Raw genomic sequence first — 18,100 nt, forward strand, 5'->3', positions numbered from 1 at the left:
ATGAAACTATCATATATTGGGCTGCTAAATTGAATGCCAAACATTTTCAGCTTTTTTGTTGATGAAGGTCTTAGCAAATTAGGGATTCTAAGCGTGTGCTGTTTATTTGGCTATAAGTCACAATTTGAATATAGCTTACATTCAAGGGCCATAACATTGTAAGAAAACTGCTCTTCCTGGATTTCTGTTTTCACTGGTTCCTCCTATTACTGAATTTGATTCTTCACTATATTCTATAATTAAACATGTTTTTCTGTTGTATTTTGGATAGGAAACTATGGTGAGAGTGGAATGGAAGCTTTCAAAGATATGGCAGCAAAGGATGGCATCTGCATAGCCCACTCCTACAAAATCTACAGCAATGCAGGAGAACAGAGTTTTGACAAGCTGCTACGCAAGTTGCGGAGTCACCTTCCCAAAGCCCGTGTGGTGGCCTGTTTCTGTGAGGGTATGACTGTCAGAGGGATTCTCATGGCTATGAGGAGACAAGGCCTTGCGGGGGAGTTTCTGCTTGTTGGCAGGTAAATGAACTCCTTGTTCAATTAAGATGAATTTATTGTCATTATGTATCATAGTACAATGAAACACATTTGTTAATAGTTATAGAGATAATACAGTACAGGGTAAAATGACACAGCCAACACAAACTTCTAAATACAGCAATAACAATTAAAAATATAAAATAGACAAATATGTCATCATTCCCAATTTAAAATACTGTAAATACTGAAATATTAATATTGTGGCAGATATATGGGCAAAACAAGTAAAAATAAGATGATCATAAAGGACAGACATAATGGAGTCATAGCCACATGTCAAACAAATAATTGTATGTGAGTTAACAGTTTCATGGCCCAGGAGCTGTCTGAGAATTTAATACTAAGTCATATTGTCATAGTAACATTCAATGCAGAGAAAAAATAGAAATGACTGGATTTTGAGATTCAGACTTACATATACCACATGTCTAATATCATAATCATTTACTGTATATATTACCAACTACAAATCTCTAAAAACACTGCTTAGAAAGTAGTAGCAGTAAATCTTAGCAATTCTCTGTCTATTTTGTATTGTAAAATACCTCTTAATAATTACTAAGAGAAATGTAAAATGAAGTTAATTATCAGTGGTCATATTCTACGACAGAACAGTGTCTCTGATAGAGATCTAAACAATGTAATTATGTGTGCCTCACATGTGATGGCGCACATATTAGAAATACAGTGTACTTTTTTGCAGGCAAGACAGCTCACTATATCAGCATAGAAGAGAATGAAGGCAAGAACACCCTATAAGGAGTTTATTTACTTCAATGTGCAACTGAACATGAGACTAGTAGTTCAATACATTATCTTCACGATTAGGTCTCCTGCTGCGGCTCTCCTTGGCATCTGCTGTAGAGCTATGTAGATTCAGGGCAGCATTTCTTGAAGACAAGAGCCTTCTGTTCAGGCAAGGGTTATCTCCTACTCATCAGTCTTCTCCTCACAAGTTAATTAGCTTGGTTACTGATGAATAGAAGCTAATTGATAAAAATATGGTTTAATTCAAAGAAATATTATGTTAGTAAGAGCTGATAAATAAGATAAAGTATGGCATACTTAGCAAGTTCCAAGTCTACCTACGTATGTTTTTTTATGTTATTTGGAAGAAAATTTAGTGAAGGTTAACTGTCATGGTACATTTGAAAATTAATGGAGAAATGAACATCAAACTGTAAAAAAAAAAATGTTTTTCTTAGCTTATATTAACAAAATTACTAGTTTCTTTTCATAGGACAAGGTTCATTCTTAAATGACTGGCTGTTGTAACCCATCTGCTAACTAATTTTAGTAACAAGGAACTGTGCATAAAGGGGAACATTTTTTAAAAGTTGCTAAATACATTTTGTGTCAAAAACATGATTAAAAACTGCTTTTCATCCATGGCTCTATAATATTTTCATTGGAACAGTTCTATTTATATACACAAGTGGCACACAACAAAGTAACCCACACATAATAGAGTATATGCTGACATGGCCTTTGTAGCATACCCATGTGTTGGTAATGAATGCATTGATTTATGAAAACTTCTTTCCATATGATCTGATGATAAAAAAGCTGTGGTTTAGAGTGACAATAATGTGGTCATGTCATTATTGATGTTGATGTTCTTTTTATCTCAAAATATAGTTTTAATTTAATATGTTGCATTTTTCCATGGTTTTGAATTGCAAACATGTTGTGAAAATCTGAAACTGAATTGTTATGTTAGCCATTGCTCATAACAGCTGAAAAACATCTATCGACAGGTTAGGAAATGGTGGCAGCTGATGAAATTATGACTTAATTTATTCATCTTAGTGTAACTTCATGAAAGTAAGAACAAAAATGGATGCCTAGAAGAAAATTAAAGATATTACAGAAGAATATTAAGCAAGTGCAGTAACTTGCTTTGTTAGCAATAAGGTACTTTCAAGTGAAGCCAAGAAGCTCAAGGTAGAGTAAATGATTCTCTACACTTGAATATATAAAATGTTTTGCTCTGGTTGTTGGTCTTCCTCTCTTTCGCATGGTTTGGAGTTGATTTGTATTTAGTTTTGTTAAGTTTGACTTGATTGTATGGAATGTTATATGCTCTTAATAAATTAAACATAAGATCCGAAAAAAAAAAGAAAATATAAAAGGAAGCCATAATTGGGCAAACTCAAGTATGGGCCTAGAGTCATTTGAAAGTTTAATCTACAGGCAACTGGTAATAACACTATTGTTTAATTTTTACATAGCAAAATAAAAATTATAGATAGCCAAGAAAGTGAAGGTATGTGAAAAGATTTAATAAAGAAAAGTTAATCACAGGTTTAAGAGAGTATGAGTAGGTTAATCTACCGTAAGCAGTGGTGCAGGGCAAAGCAGAAATAGTATTGGGGCACTGTCTAGTAAAGTCAAAAGTATTTGAAAGCAGTTTATACAGATGTTTTGAGGCAACAGGATGAAAAAAACAGCTAAGTTGCTTTAAATGTATATGTCAGTTCATAAATGTAATGCTGATGTCATTGTAATGATTTATAAAATTATTTGAAAGTTTAAATGTGCTGTTATAGAAATTAATGACTTCAGCTACAACAACAACATTTATTTATATAGCACATTTTCATACAAAAAATGTAGCTCAAAGTGCTTTACATAATGAAGAATAGAAAAATAAAAGACACAGTAAGAAAAAAAAGTCAACATTAAATAACATAGAATAAGAGTAGGGTCCGATGGCCAGGGAGGACAGAAAAAACAAACAAAAAAAAAAATCCAGATGGCTGGAGAAAAAAATAAAATCTGCAGTTATTCCAGACCATGAGACCGCCCAGTCCCCTCTGGGCATTCTATCTAACATACATGAAACAGTCCTCTTTGTATTTAGGGTTCTCACGGAAGGACTTGATGATGATGGTCATGTAGACTTCTGGCTTTTAGTCCATCAATGTAGGAACATCATGATGCTTTGAGTAGGTGGTGGTGGTGCTGGCCGCCACCACAAAGAAACCGGAAAAAGAAACAGTAGACAGAGTAGAGGTTAGTACGGATTTTAGAGCCACCATAAATAGTTATTATAATGAATTGAATACACAGAGTTTCAGGATTAAATTGAAGTGAAGTTATGAGAAGGCCATGTTAAAGAAATGTGTTTTCAGCAGTTTTTTAAAGTGCTCCACTGTATTAGCCTGGTGAATTCCTATTGGCAGACTACATATAAACAGTAAATTGCAACAAATTGTGAAACACATTAATACAAATTCACAGACATAATGCATGATTGCTTTTTAAACAAGCATTTCAAAATAACAATTCTGAATATAGAGATAACTGAACCAACAAATTCAATAAGCATAATAGCTGGTGCTGTGTGAAACTATTCACATAAAATTAAATGTGCTATGAAACTTCGAGTTTTGGTTCACAGAGCAATTCTCAGAACAAATGGTTTTATATGACCAGCAAAATATCTGCTATTGACACAGAAGCACTTCCTGTGTTAATTCCACATGCCTGTTATTTAGTGTTGAAAGAAACTTCTTTAGTGGAAAAAAAAATATTTGATTAATTTCCGGTCATATGTATAAAGTTTTTATTGAACCGTGAGACATGTGTTCTAGTTGTTCTGGTAGTGTGATGCCTATTTTGCCACTTATGATAACAATCTTGGAGATTGTAACCTTATAGATACATCGGAGACAAGAAATGATGCTCATTATATTGCTCCATTGCACTTGAAGAGTGGAAACCCTCAGCTTCATTTGTAGGAAACACAAGTGGTGGGTTACAGTGTAGTGCATTTTCCAGTGAAGACAATACAACAGTGTGCATGATGTTGCCTTTTGGTGTGTTTTTGGTTGGAAAATATGCAGCATGTCACATTCTTCCAAACTGCATTGTTGATGACAGCCATGAAATATTATTGATTTTAGTGGAGTTCTGCAGATTACCTGTTTTATGCAGCTGTGGAAAAAACACAGTTAACGAAGAATGAGTGCTTAGGCAGTGAAATTCTTATTTTCCCACTTTTAAAACTCCAGCAAGTTATTTTTTGGGAGTTTTGCATTTCATGATCAGAAAAGAAAACTTCAGCATTAGCTTTGTAGAACTCTATTCAAAGCTAAACTCAAACATTTTGCTCCTAACTAATAATAACTTTCATATTATTTCGATAGAACAAATCCACAAAAACTATAATAACGTGAAAGGCAAATTTCAAACTGATCTAGTAAAGCTTTAAATACATTTTAACTCATTCCTAAATGTAATTGTTGAAATTATGAGTGGACAAGTTAAAAGGGAAGTTAGAAATGCCAAAATGGGCAAATATATACAAATAATGCTGCCTGTGACACATTTATCCTAGAACCGGATATGCTGTATTATAATTGTTAATACACACATTGTTTTACAGATGGAGAGCAGACAGGGTAAATTGATTGCTCAGGGACACAAAGTCACAAAACATTAGCCATTAAAGGAATAAAAACAGGGAGAATCTAAAGTACAAATTATATGGCAAACAAGAACACCTTCTGTCTCTTTGGAACTGCTTAAAATAGGCCTTTAACTCCTGCATATGTGGTTGGGTGGCCTGCCCACTTGACTGCAAACCAGGCACACAAATGTAGACCCCTTCACACCTACTATTTCACATAAGGAGAAATTAGGTTTAAACTTGTTTTTCCAGTTGCTAGTGTCCCAGTAAACCACAGCCTTTAAAAGTTTAGGTCTCCAAAGGTATTTTCTCAGCTGCTGATTACCTTTCAATGGACTGAACAGTTTTATATGTCCCTATTAAGGACCATATGTCCTCTAGTAAAGGGACACAGGACTATTACCCATCTGCCAGTCCTCCATGAATAAGCTACATGGACCCAGTTACCACAAGCACAGCCTGCTGACAAGTAAGTTTTATAAAATCTCTTTGGAAAATTTACACGAACATTAAAGTTAAAAGCTATGTTGGACTGAGCAGCCTTTTCCTTTTTAAACTTTTTTTCTGGAGATACTTCTACCCACTATGAATATATGTTATTATGTCACAAAACATATTATACATTTTTTAACATAATATAAAAGACTGAAAAATAAAGTATTATATATCAAGAACCTTCTTGTTTTAATGATAATTTATTTCAGCTAATAGCATAATTACCAAATGTTTATATGTTGATAATAGATTCTTTATAATGTATGCCTAAACTGAAGTGTGGCAACTTTTATTTTTATATTTTTTAAAATCTGTATAATGCAGGATAATTTCATACTGTAAGGGACAGTTAGACTAGACAGCTGTAGACAGGCCAGCATTTGCTTTCATTTTGCTTATATGTTTAAATCAATATTCATAGAGAAGAAAGTGCACAAGGTGACACAGGCAGCATTTGAAAAGGGATTTGTAAAGTTTTCTGGTTGTAACATTGTCACTTGAACTGACAAATTGTATGCTTATATTTGCTTAAATTGGTGGTATTTATCCATGATCCCAGAGTGGCAGTGTTTTCAATTTTTTAATCAACCTTTTATTGAATTCCCTCTTTAATTACAGTACACATCTAGTGTGCCTTACACTGCACTCCCTGTGAGAATTTAAAATGACCCTGCAGGGTGTGCTTGGCTGTTCTAGGAAATTTTATTAGTCCTGACTTCTGCAAAAGATGTTCAGTATACAGAACTGTCTACAGTCTCTTCACTGGGCCTATTAAAAGATCTTTTTGTCCAAATTTCTTATAAAATGGTAGCCATGCCTGACTGCATTTTGGCAGTCGGTCTGTCATGGCCGGGTCATTTCATTGCAGATTATCAGTTTTTATATACAACTTGGTACAGTTTTGCAGGTTCAGTACCCAATGCAAACTTTGGTTGAAAATACCTACTTGTATTCACATTGATTGATTGAATGAGCATTTATTTTAAAATTGCAGTGAGTCCAAAACTTTTCAAAACTCTTGAGGATGATGTCATCCTTGAAATGTTTATATAAAAGTCTGTGAAAGATATTATAAATCAAGATCAGGCAACTCAGAGTGCTGTTTAACAAAGCAGCCAGTAAAGTACATTATTGATAAATGTCATGAAATCATCAACAAGATGTAGAAGAGAAAATAAAAACAAAACATCCTTGAAAGCCACAAGTTCAATCACAAGCAGGACAGAGAGTCTTATTGAGAGATTATTTGCTTCAAAAATCTATGTAACCTTTAGTTGTCCTGTCTCAAAACTAATTAGATTTGCCGGAATGTCTGAATGCTACAAATGTATGCAACGCATTCAATCACAGGTTATAGAGACTAAGCCATACTTGATTGGCAACAGTTGATTGAGGACCTAAGCCTTACTGAGTCTATAAGACGTGACTACATTTATATTTGAAAATATGTAGGATGACCAATGTGATACGGGTAGACAAGCAATGTTTAGTCTTTTTTCCTCAATGTGACATCCATTTGGCAATTGTTTAATACAAAAAGATTAAACAACCTGATGGTTTATCTCTATAAAGTGTATGTCAGGATTTCTTCTACAGTCTGGGTTACCTTGTATAATTTTGTGACCATCATCTCACTTAAAGTCACCTTATTTCCAGGCAATGTGGAGGAAATGATGCTGGGTTAGGGTTAGTGTTAGAGGGTGAGAGATAGTAGGTGTGAAGGGGTCTACATTTGTGTGCTTGGTTGGTAGTCAAGTGGGCAGGCCACCCAACCACATATGCAGAAGTTAGAGGCCTATTTTAAGTAGTCCCAAAGAGACAGAAGGTGTTCTTCTTTGCCATATAATGTGTACATTAGATTGTCCCTGACATCTTTCAAGCAAGTATAATTTATTGAAATATTTAAAAAATGTATTGTACATTCATATAGTGTGGAATGTTAAGGTGAAATGTAACTGAAATACTCTTTTTTTAAGGTGAATGGGGTGTCAAAATGTAGTTTTTTTTTTTACTTTTTATTTTTAGCAATTCAAATGCTGCCACCACATTTATCTATTGATCCTTTTGTTACAGCTACTTCATTTTTTGGTGTCATGACAAGCAGAAGTCTTCCCATTTCAACCGACCTTCCTCTTCATCACCATGTTCACCATCATCACCACCTTCACAGGTGTCACTTTTCCATTATCCATCCTGCCATCCATCGTTTTCCTTCTAAAAGGAAATTGATGCCATCTGTGAGATATCTGCCAAAATGGTTCAGCCTGACTCCGTGTACTGGGCGCAGAGAAAGAGAGTCAGAAGGTATCATCAAACTGTGTTTTTTTATCAGTAATACATTTGCTTCTAATAATAATGTAACATATTAAAAATTGTTATAATAAGTGCTTCATTTTCCTTTCAAAATATATTTAGCTATCTCATTTGTTCTGGTCAGATCAGTTGCTGGTAGTTAATAATACAATCATTTAGAGGCATGTGCAATCCAGATATTATTAAATGAATTGAAATTTCTAAATCTAACAAATGTTTCTTCCATGAGAATATTCCATCTGCCAGTGAAAATGTATTTTTCTGCAAAATCATTACCAGCAGCATTCCTAATTATTGACAGCTACACCAAGGTGTTAACAGCTTTCACATTCCAATTAGGCAAATTAATCAAATATGTAATTGCTCCAGACACCAGATGATTGTAGTTTATTTGAAATGTAAAATATTTATTTAAGTATATAAAATGTTGTGAGCATTGAAGAAAAAAATCAGGAGATTTAATTTTTGTCCTAAATTATCATTCTGTTGCTTTCATGATCATCCTTTAAAAATGTTCCTGATAGCACATGAAAGTCCAATAAGCAGAAGAAAAATGTAATAAGCACACCATCTGAAAAATGCTGTCCCAGATTTTTATTTTAATAACATCTCATCTCATAATGTTCTTTTATTGTGGATGATACAGCTATCAATAGACCAAGATTTTAATATTTTTATGTCTAAGACATTTCATTTTTTCATTTTTCTCATCCTTAATGCATTTATCTCTGTCCACTCCTCCACCCATCCATCTCTCCATCCAAGTATTTAAAAAAAACTTGCTAATTCCTTTCTAATATTTGTTGAACTCATTTGATCAACACAACCCCAAACTTGCTGATAACAGGACAAATTAGAATTAACCCATCTAACCTATAATGTATTTCTTGGAGATATGGGAAGAAAACAGAGCCCTGAGACAAAATGGAAGAAATTAACTTTCTTACTGATGTTATTCAGCACACACACTGTTTAATATGTAGAAGAGAGTTGGTTTGCTCATTTGTTCCTTATTGCTGTTGTGAATGTTTTGTTTCTAATCAAAGCAGCAGTTGCATAAGTTTGGTACAGATATTTTCTGGCATAATAAATGCCTATACATACAGATGTATAGTTACTATCCATTTGTAATAAATTCTACTACTTTGTATTTTCATTTAATCAGGATACTGTACCTTCCAGATGAAAAATAACCTGTGAAGAAAAAAAAAGCATTTTGTCCTACACATGCATAATAAGTTTTCTTTCATACATATTTGGAATGTAAGGGAGAGTGCTTGTTCGCCAGCTAGCTTGGATCTTGTCACATTTTTACATTATTCAAGAATCAGGAGCCCACAGAAACATATGTATATAAATCAATGAATTAAATGGATGGAAGAAGAGCTGCATAAGTAAAAGAAGTTATCGGTCCAAAATGGTTGAAGAGGATTGAGAAAGATTAGTGATATGCAGGAAAGACTACTGAGTCATACAGAATAATTGGACGGATCCTTGTTTAATTTTTTTTTCCAGTTTCTAGGTAATACAGTAGGCCTTTAAGCCATTCCAAAGAATGGAAAAAGTCAGCAAGTTGAAGGCTGGCTATACTTTGAGTCATCTTCTAAAGATTTGCTGGAATTCTGCAGTCTCTCTCTTGACAGTGGCACTTGAATTTCCAAAGGGATACTGTTTAAGATTTCAGTGATAACACAATACTAGATTTAGTTTTTTGGCAATATTATTGATATGGTTCTGACACAAATACATACTGTAAGCCACAAATGCTAGAAACATGTCATGTACATACTATATTAAACATACAGTAAGTCAGCATTTGGCCACATATAAAATCAGCACCATGGAATGCCCCTTTCAAGTTCTGGGTCAAAATGTTTTGATCACCTCTTGTTGAGCCAGAAAAATAAATGTTTCTCATTTAAAAAGGGGGAACAATTGATTTGATTTGAAGTGTGCAATCTACATTAATACAATGAAGCTAATGTTCTGGCTATATTTATGCCAATTTTTCATTGAATTTTGGACCACAGTGTCTAATTCATAACAATTAAAATTTATAGCGAGTGGCATACACTGTACAGACTACAAAGAAGAAAAAAATAGTAGATTTTCTTCCTAAATGGATGGGCCATTTTTGACAATTCATGCCAAAATCTCATTATCTGCAAGTTCGATACCCAATATGATAGCTAGAAATGTGATAGATCACTGGGGCAACAGTTTCCTCAGAAGAGGATCATAAAACTGTAGAAGGATGATATATTAACTAAAGGGGGCCTTTAGTCCTAAAAAAATAAAGAATGAGAAATACATTGTATACCTTTAATAGTTTTTTAAAGTGCAAACTGGATCAGTTCATTTTCTTTTTTTTGATAGTATGGGACTTGTAGGATAAGCTTAGTTTAATACAATTTACAATGTGTCACCTCTTGCCAAAAATATTTTATTCGCTGTCAGCAAATATACATCCAGAATATCAGCTCTGTGTAACATCTGCGGTATTTACTTGGGTAATTGTGCAATTTGGCTTAGTGACTTAGTGTTCTGTGATCCAAATGACATTCTTTTCTGTTTTTTTCAAACAATGTGATTAAAAAAAAAATGATACCAAGATGTGCCCTTTTTGACAATTATATTTATGTTCTTAGTTGTGATCGCTGAGTACTCATCCACTGGTAGCTGTATTGACAATGAAGTTGTAAATTGTGTGAATTAATATGGTGACCATACACATTTCTGAATTTAACTTCTCATTTAGAAAGTTATTTGTAAACAGCTTCTGAGAGTCAGGCAGAAAGTAGCCTTCTCAACTGCAAACATATATCATTTTAACAAGTAAAACAGTGATGTAGATCTATCTGTTTTATTTACATACTCTTTGTATTTCAGATTTTCCAGCATGTAGCTTAGTTTTATGATTTGTGATGAAAACTTTCCTATATGTCAAGCTACAGTCAGGCATTTTTTCATTTGTATAACTTGAGTTAAGTTGATTTTGCAAGGACAGGATTCCCCCTCAATGTCAATTTTGTCACTGAGTTAAGAAAACTAAAATGACTATATAACATACCTATCCATCCATCTGTTTTATATCGTTTTTGATTCAGTTCAGAGAATGAGCATATTTTTCAGCAGAATTGGACAAGGAGAAAATATAAAATGTTTTCATTTTTACCAGTACATGATTCAGGAGAGCTCATCATACAGCTTTCTTTTATGGTCTTCAGAAAATCAACTTCTATTTTAGGTTACTTCTTAATCAATGTATATACATTTTATTAGATTAAAAGCATAAATAGATGCAAATCATAGTCTGTCCATTCATATGTAAATGCAGAGAAAACCTTAAAACCTTTAATTTTTAATCAATACCTTTTAGGGTTGCACGGTATACCTTAACTGGAAAATGACTGAAAAACTCAGACGTTTAAATAGTAAGGTACAAGCATTTTGGGATATTAGGTACAAGGTTATTATAGTTTTGCCTTGTTATATTAGTTTTTATTTCTATATTTTTATGACCTTACTTGGAAATTCAGTTTAGTTTTAGATTTTCTTCATTTTGCATTTTTAGTTTTAATTTTATTTCAAAAAGACATTTCTATTTTATTTTTATATCTATTAGTTTCAGTTTTCGTTAGTAATTATGGAATGGTTAAAGAGCTACTATGGAGTTTAATTTTGTGTCACAATCAGACAGAACTGTACACTTAAATGCGTTTGTATATAATACGAGTTTAATGTTAGTGGAAGCTTACTACACTACATGGTTTACTATCCGGTTTTGCTTTTGTCTGATAAAAACAAACATAATCAAAATCAGGTACTAAATATGATCAATTTTATATTATTTTTTAAATATTTTCTATGCCATTTGTGCTGAGCAAATGTGCGCCAACTGTTGGCACTTTTAATTTTTTCCTTTTTTTGCCCAAAATACGTGAATTTTAAGGTTTGAGGATTTCTTACTCAAAATGTCTACAGCACACAACATATCATGTTCCAAGGCAATGTACTTATAATGAATGCCTTCAATATTGCATTCAAAAATCTCCCATCCTGGGGTTTTTTATTTTTTACCAGCCATATTGATCTCTGATTCCATCTCAAGCACAGAAAAATTATAGAAGGAATTTAGCCACCTGCAAGCCTGTAAAGATATCAAAAAATCAGAAAACAGATTCTACTGTGTTCTGACAGTTGTGGATCATGAAAATCATGGGGACTTTTGAAGAAAAGGGGTCTTAGGCTTGGATCAGTGTGAAGACGCCAACTGGCTCTACTGAGGGAAACAAAGAAAAACAAACATGTAATGTCAAGGTTAGGGGCAGTAAGGCTTGAAAAGTCTTTGTATTAGAATGGTAAACTCTTAATGAGCAGAGTAAGAGCAGGTAATAGGAGTGAGGACAGCCACAAGATGACAGAAACAGCATCTGAGATTAGGAACAATATACTGTATACATTTTCTAAATCTGCTTATCCAGAGCAGGATCACAGGAAACCTGGAGCCTAACCAACCAGCTTTGGATGCAGGACAGAAAAAATGCCTGGTATGCAATATGTATGATATGGATGATGTTAAGAACAAAAAGAATATGATATTTCAACTATATTTTGAGAGAGAGAGAGAAAACTTGAAAAAAGGGGGACAAATATTTTAAAACAGAATCCTGCTATGGATTATTTTCACAAAGTCAGGTATTTTAAGCTGTGAATGTAAACTAAAAAAGATAAATGACTAAATATTGAATACTGCACATACTAAAACACATTAGTATGTTCTGTTCAGTTTTTCAGCAGTTGGAAGACTATCTTCACCTACCTACCTGTGGTTCAGTAGAGACATTGCCAACTCAGGAATTTTACAAGGTTTGTATCACTTCGTAGTTAAACAACCTTTTCAAAGCAAAAGTGATTGGTCAGTAACAATATGCTGATCTTATATGTTGACCCATCAGTTTTTCGATCAGTGTTTTATTTTCAAAAGGATTTCTCCTGCGGCAGCTGAATTATTGTCAACAAAATGCAGACATCTGAGAAATAAACAGAAATGTTACTCATGTGTGATTTTTCTGTCTGTACGGTAAAGGTTTTGTTGACCAGCATATTCCAATTTCAGGCGTTTGAATTACATGTTGATATACAAGAAACACAAAGAAATCCAGCAGCTCATTATAATGGACATCAGACTCATATGCAGTTTGAATTTAGCTTAGTGTGTACTGCTGTATTAGCTGATGTGTACATAATGTATCTTGGGCTCATTCAGAATTACAGCTAAAATGCCATCATTAATGAACTGACTGAAATTCTGTAAGGGATTATCTGTATCTAATACTACTCTCTTGAGACCCGGAAATCCAGAGAACGGCAGGTTTGAAAGCTACTGAGCACATTCAAAGCAAAATCATCACATTGGTATGCTTCACTACCATTTGAACCAAAATCAACCATGCAGTCACTATCAGCTCCTGAAAAACTGTCATTATTTTCACACAGTAACTTGCTTTCTTCATCACACGCTTTACGCACCCATATTCAGCTCGCTCTGTCACCGTAAAATGCTGTGTGAACAGCCGCCTTCCATCACCAATTGCTGTTCACAGGATGAATATATGTGGGCAGATTGTGGTGGATGACTTTCTGTTTTAGAGTTAAAAATTAAAAGAGTTAAAGACTAACGGTATGAATATTTTAAAAACGAAAATTAAAATATTTTTTGTAAATTATTATTTTATTTCAGTTAGCCTTTGCAGCTACTTTAATAGTTTCATTTAGTTTTAGTTTTAAATTTCCATCCATTATCCAACCCACTATATCATATCTACAGGGTCACAGGGGTCTGCTGGAGCCAATCCCAGCCAACACAGGAAATAAACCCCGGGCAAGGCGCCAACCCACACACCAAGCAACAATTAAGAATCGCCAATGCACCTAACCTGCATGTCTTTGGACTGTGGGAGGAAACCCATGCAGACACGGAGAGAATATGCAAACTCAGGGGGGATCCAGGAAGCGAACCCAGGTCTCCTAACTGCGAGGCAGCAGCGCTACCCACTGCGCCACCATGTCACCCTTTTTTCATTTCAGTTTATTAATTATTTTATTTCAGTTTAAGAAAATTTTTTTTATTAATAGTTTCAGTTTCGATTTTAGTTTTCATTAACTTTAAAAACCTTGATTAGGTACCAAAGTAAACATCAGATTTTCACTCAATCCACATTCCCTATCCCCTTCAAAACATGATACAGCAGACATTGATGCGTTCAGGAGTACACAAAACCTCCTCTAAGTGTTTGGTGCGATTGAGACTTTATGGGGGTAGTGCGTAGTATGGCATGATGGCTCAGCCCACCAGGGAAGCTGGATTAACAGAAGGGATTTTGGAGTTATCCCTGATTTGCTTTGCAGCCATTTTGGTGCCAGTACTGAGGTCCAAAAGCTGGTATTGATACCAAAGCTAAAAGTTTAGAACCTGATCTCTGAGTTTCGGTTGTTGTGAAGCACCTCTCTGTTAAATATTAGAGACCTATGTAGACTTAATGTAGAGCATTGTAGCAAAGCAAAATCTAGCCTCTTTATCCATTAACTTCAATGTCCAATAATCAGAAAGACAGGTGATTAGCATTATACCTATAAGAACAAATCTCTCCTTTACTTGAGTAGTCATTGTTTAATAATTACTATACTCCTGTTTAGCACATGGTGATGAACTTTTATTGTCTGAAGCACAGCACAGATTTGATCAGTGATGGTGACTGTAACTGAGAATACATACAAGAGCTCGACTACAGGCAATAGCCAGTTCCCTAACAAGGTAATTTAAATATCAAAGGATATAGTTTATATTGAGGGTTAAAAAGAAAAGGCTTTGGAAGCTGTGAATTCTTTAGCAATGACAGTATTAGAACATGTCACCTCAATTCCAAATCACCATGCCATTGAAAAATATAATAAAATAAGATATTTAGGTATTTTTTGATATTAGAGCTGTAGCATGTAATTCAGAACAGGAATCCACAATCAATCTTTTGAGCCATTATCTTTCCAGTGAACAAGATAATAGTTTGGGTTTTGAACTATTGGAAAATGTACAATTGTTTGCACCTCATATTACAGGGCATCAACCAAGACAGAGTGTGGGAATCAGGCCTAAAAACGCTAAGAACAAATACAACAGGTATTGAACAGCAAACTAAAAATACAATAAAGCTAATCGATATACCACTGATGTTGCATGGCATACAGTCATATGAAGATCAATAAAATATGGGGCAATGTTCTGGGACAGCACAATGAGACAGGTGTTTCATGGATAATCACACCATTTGATTCAGATAATAATGGGGACTTTGCCTTTACCAGTGACGAGCATAGCATTTATTTTAATCACTAGCAGATAACAGATTACCATATGCACAAGGAATATAAGAGGGCAGAAGCAGTATCTTATAAAAGAAAGGGGCTTGCTGAAACTGCACCTATACCTAAAATAATAAGAATATAATCACAATTCCCCCAAAATATCACAAAATAACATGATACTGGAAAAATAATATGAGTGGTGGTATAAAAATAATAAATCATTGTATCAACAAGGGAAAATAATAAACATGTTGCCTGTAAAGGAATAAGTAAATAGGTGAAGATCTTTCTGCTTATTGGGATGGCGGCCAACTTACCGAACTTTGTGTTGCTTAAGCACCGCAACAGCTGAGCCCTTGCCTTCCTTGACTCATCACCCCAACTCTGCACCATATAGAACAAAAATAACCTTATTTCTCAGCCAGAATTAATATTCAGTGTCAGGAATGACCCGGGGAACTCCGGGGATATCCGCCTACAGTATCCCCAGGGCAGCCTGTGTTAAGAATTTTTAAACCTCACACATCTCACTGAATTATTTTCTGCTCATTTGTTATTAGATTTCTTAAAGCTTTATTTTCAAGGAACATGGCCATGTGTGTTTTGGATTAATTCAATAGTTTGAGAATGTTATTTATGTTATTCAATTTTATGTGTGTCACACCTTCATTTTAGAGTTTAGTATTTTGTATGTGAGTTGCTAGGATTCACAACAACATTGCTAGGAATACCTCTCAAGAAGTGCTACACATCATGTCAAAAAGGCTCTACTATAAAATTCAGTGCAATGCTTCAGCTGTCTATCTGAGATTACAAATTTAAATCTAGAACAAGGTTAGTGTGCAGCTTATAGTGTTAGGTATTCTGGGTAGCAAGTCATAGCATTCCCCTTTCTGAATTTGGTTCATAGTCTTAGCATTTTCATTCTTGTGACATTCTAGTAGTTTTGATAACAACTCCTGCCAATTGTTTTTTTTTTTTTGTTTTTTTTTTTTACTTCTGTTAAGGTTGAGCTGTGTGGATTTTGATACAAATACTTGGGTATAGTAAAAAAATGTTTTTGTTGAAGTTTTTCAAAATTGTGCTTGTCTCCTGCTCAGTTTTTAACAACATCTTTGCAGTTGCTCACAATCCACTGTGTCAGCAGACAATGCAAAGAGGTTGGCTGGAATTGAAAGGGCAGACAGAGCTTTCCAGCCAAGTCACTTTTAGTAGTGTGACTGGCAAAACAACCTGTTTCTCATAAGATGTAGAAGGAGTTAAAAACAGTATAGCAGAACTCCTTGCTACACTTTGTAGGATTTAATGACTCCTAACCAATAACTTCTAAATCAACACTTCACTGTCCTAAGATGTTCTTTACCCTTATCTTGCCAGGATCTTGCTATTGGTACAGTAAAATTATTTGTTGTTTCTGCCAAAGTTTAAATTCATTTTGTCAAGGACTGTCTTTCTTCTCCTGATTTTAAGTCACAGTCCCATATACAGTACTGTAGGTTACATTTATGTTTTTGGCTCCTTACTTCCTGCCCCACAGATCATAACCATGTTATGCTTCACATGTTTATGCCCTCACTGGTTTTTCATGCATCATTGTGATAATTCAGTACATATCTGCTCCAGAACTTTAATGACTACTTGGCCCCTAATGTTGAGGAATTTATTTTTATTAATGCTGGATGAACTAATGATCCTGCCTCCTTCTGGGTAGCCATTAAAGGCTTTCTTCATGATGCAACAAGTGCTTCTGTTTATGTCTATAAATCTCATCAACAGATTTCTGATCATGAATATCAACCCTGGCACTTAGAGGGCAGTGGAGCCCCTGTATTGTAGACCAAGGACCTGAAGCTCTCATTTCCAGCTCTACAGCTGAATTGAACACACTGCTGTCAAGCCAAGCTGACTTTATGGTTCTTCACATTAGTGGTGTGCTATTACGTCTCTAGACCCAGTAAATCGCTATCTCTCAGGCTTCGGAGATGTAAATAATTTTCTACGAGCTCAGCCAATAATACCAAGGGAGAGTTCATTATTGCTAGCTCATAGAAAATGTATATATTTTTTTCCATTCTGTGCTGATCTGTTCCCTCTCCTCTCACTCTATTCCCACTGATGTTGACCTCTTTCTTATGTCTTTGTCAGAAAACTCTAATCTGGATGTTCCTTTCTTGCTTACTTACCTCAAAGATGGATTCTGGGACCTGAATGTTTGCCACTTTAAGCTGTTGTTGACTTTCTGGAAGCAGCTCTCTGGCTTGGGACCACATTTAAGTACTGTAGAATGCTCAAATGGAATAGGGTAGTCTTTTGGCCTTGGTACCTCTAGAGGTTTTATTTTCTTCAGCATCTTTACCTTTTCTGACCGTCGTACCTGTATATGTTATCACATCGGAGACTGACTTTTATCCTATTGGCTATTAGAGAATTGCAAACATGAGATTCCACCATTTCATACATTTTGTCAATTTATATTTTCTTTACTACATGTAAAGTACTTTGAGGTACACTTACTTATAAAATGTCATATATAAAGCAATGTTGTTGTTTTAAATTCTAAACAATAGGACATAATGTTGCGAAAGAAGCCATATACCTGTACTGTGGTTCAACTGTGTACAAACTTAAACTGAAAAGTTCAGTTTCATAAACTAATAATCCATCCATCCATAGAACTGTAAATGCATTTCTTCAATAAGTATAAGAAACATCAAGAGGAATTATTGGTCAAAGTTGTGCATTTCAGTGTTATACCTTGTTTTACCCAAGTCCATTCCATAACATGCTTCCAAATATTTGGTAAGGCTGTACCTAAATGTTGCTTGTTATCATTTTCTGATTCGCTGAAGTGATGCCATGTTGTGAGGTCATTTGCCATATGTGTTTGTTGTACAGTGCGTGTGTTTATATGTATGTCTTTCAGTAGGCTTGAGTTGATTTCTTTTCTACAAATTTATTTTTCTTGTTTTCA

General features: G+C 34.5%; 1 protein-coding gene across 3 annotated transcripts in view; it reads left to right on the plus strand.

The window, feature by feature from the left end:
• The window catches only part of grm5b (glutamate receptor, metabotropic 5b), a 555,554-nt gene that overhangs the window by 197,412 nt on the left and 340,042 nt on the right, over positions 1-18,100 (plus strand). For all 3 annotated transcript variants that reach the window (XM_039744166.1, XM_039744165.1, XM_039744167.1), the window contains exon 3: positions 272-521. In XM_039744166.1, the coding sequence (XP_039600100.1) occupies positions 272-521 (250 nt within the window). The remainder of the gene's footprint in view (positions 1-271; positions 522-18,100) is intronic.

This window comes from Polypterus senegalus, chromosome 2 (genome assembly GCF_016835505.1).
Source record: "Polypterus senegalus isolate Bchr_013 chromosome 2, ASM1683550v1, whole genome shotgun sequence".
NCBI classification, from domain to species: domain Eukaryota; kingdom Metazoa; phylum Chordata; class Cladistia; order Polypteriformes; family Polypteridae; genus Polypterus; species Polypterus senegalus.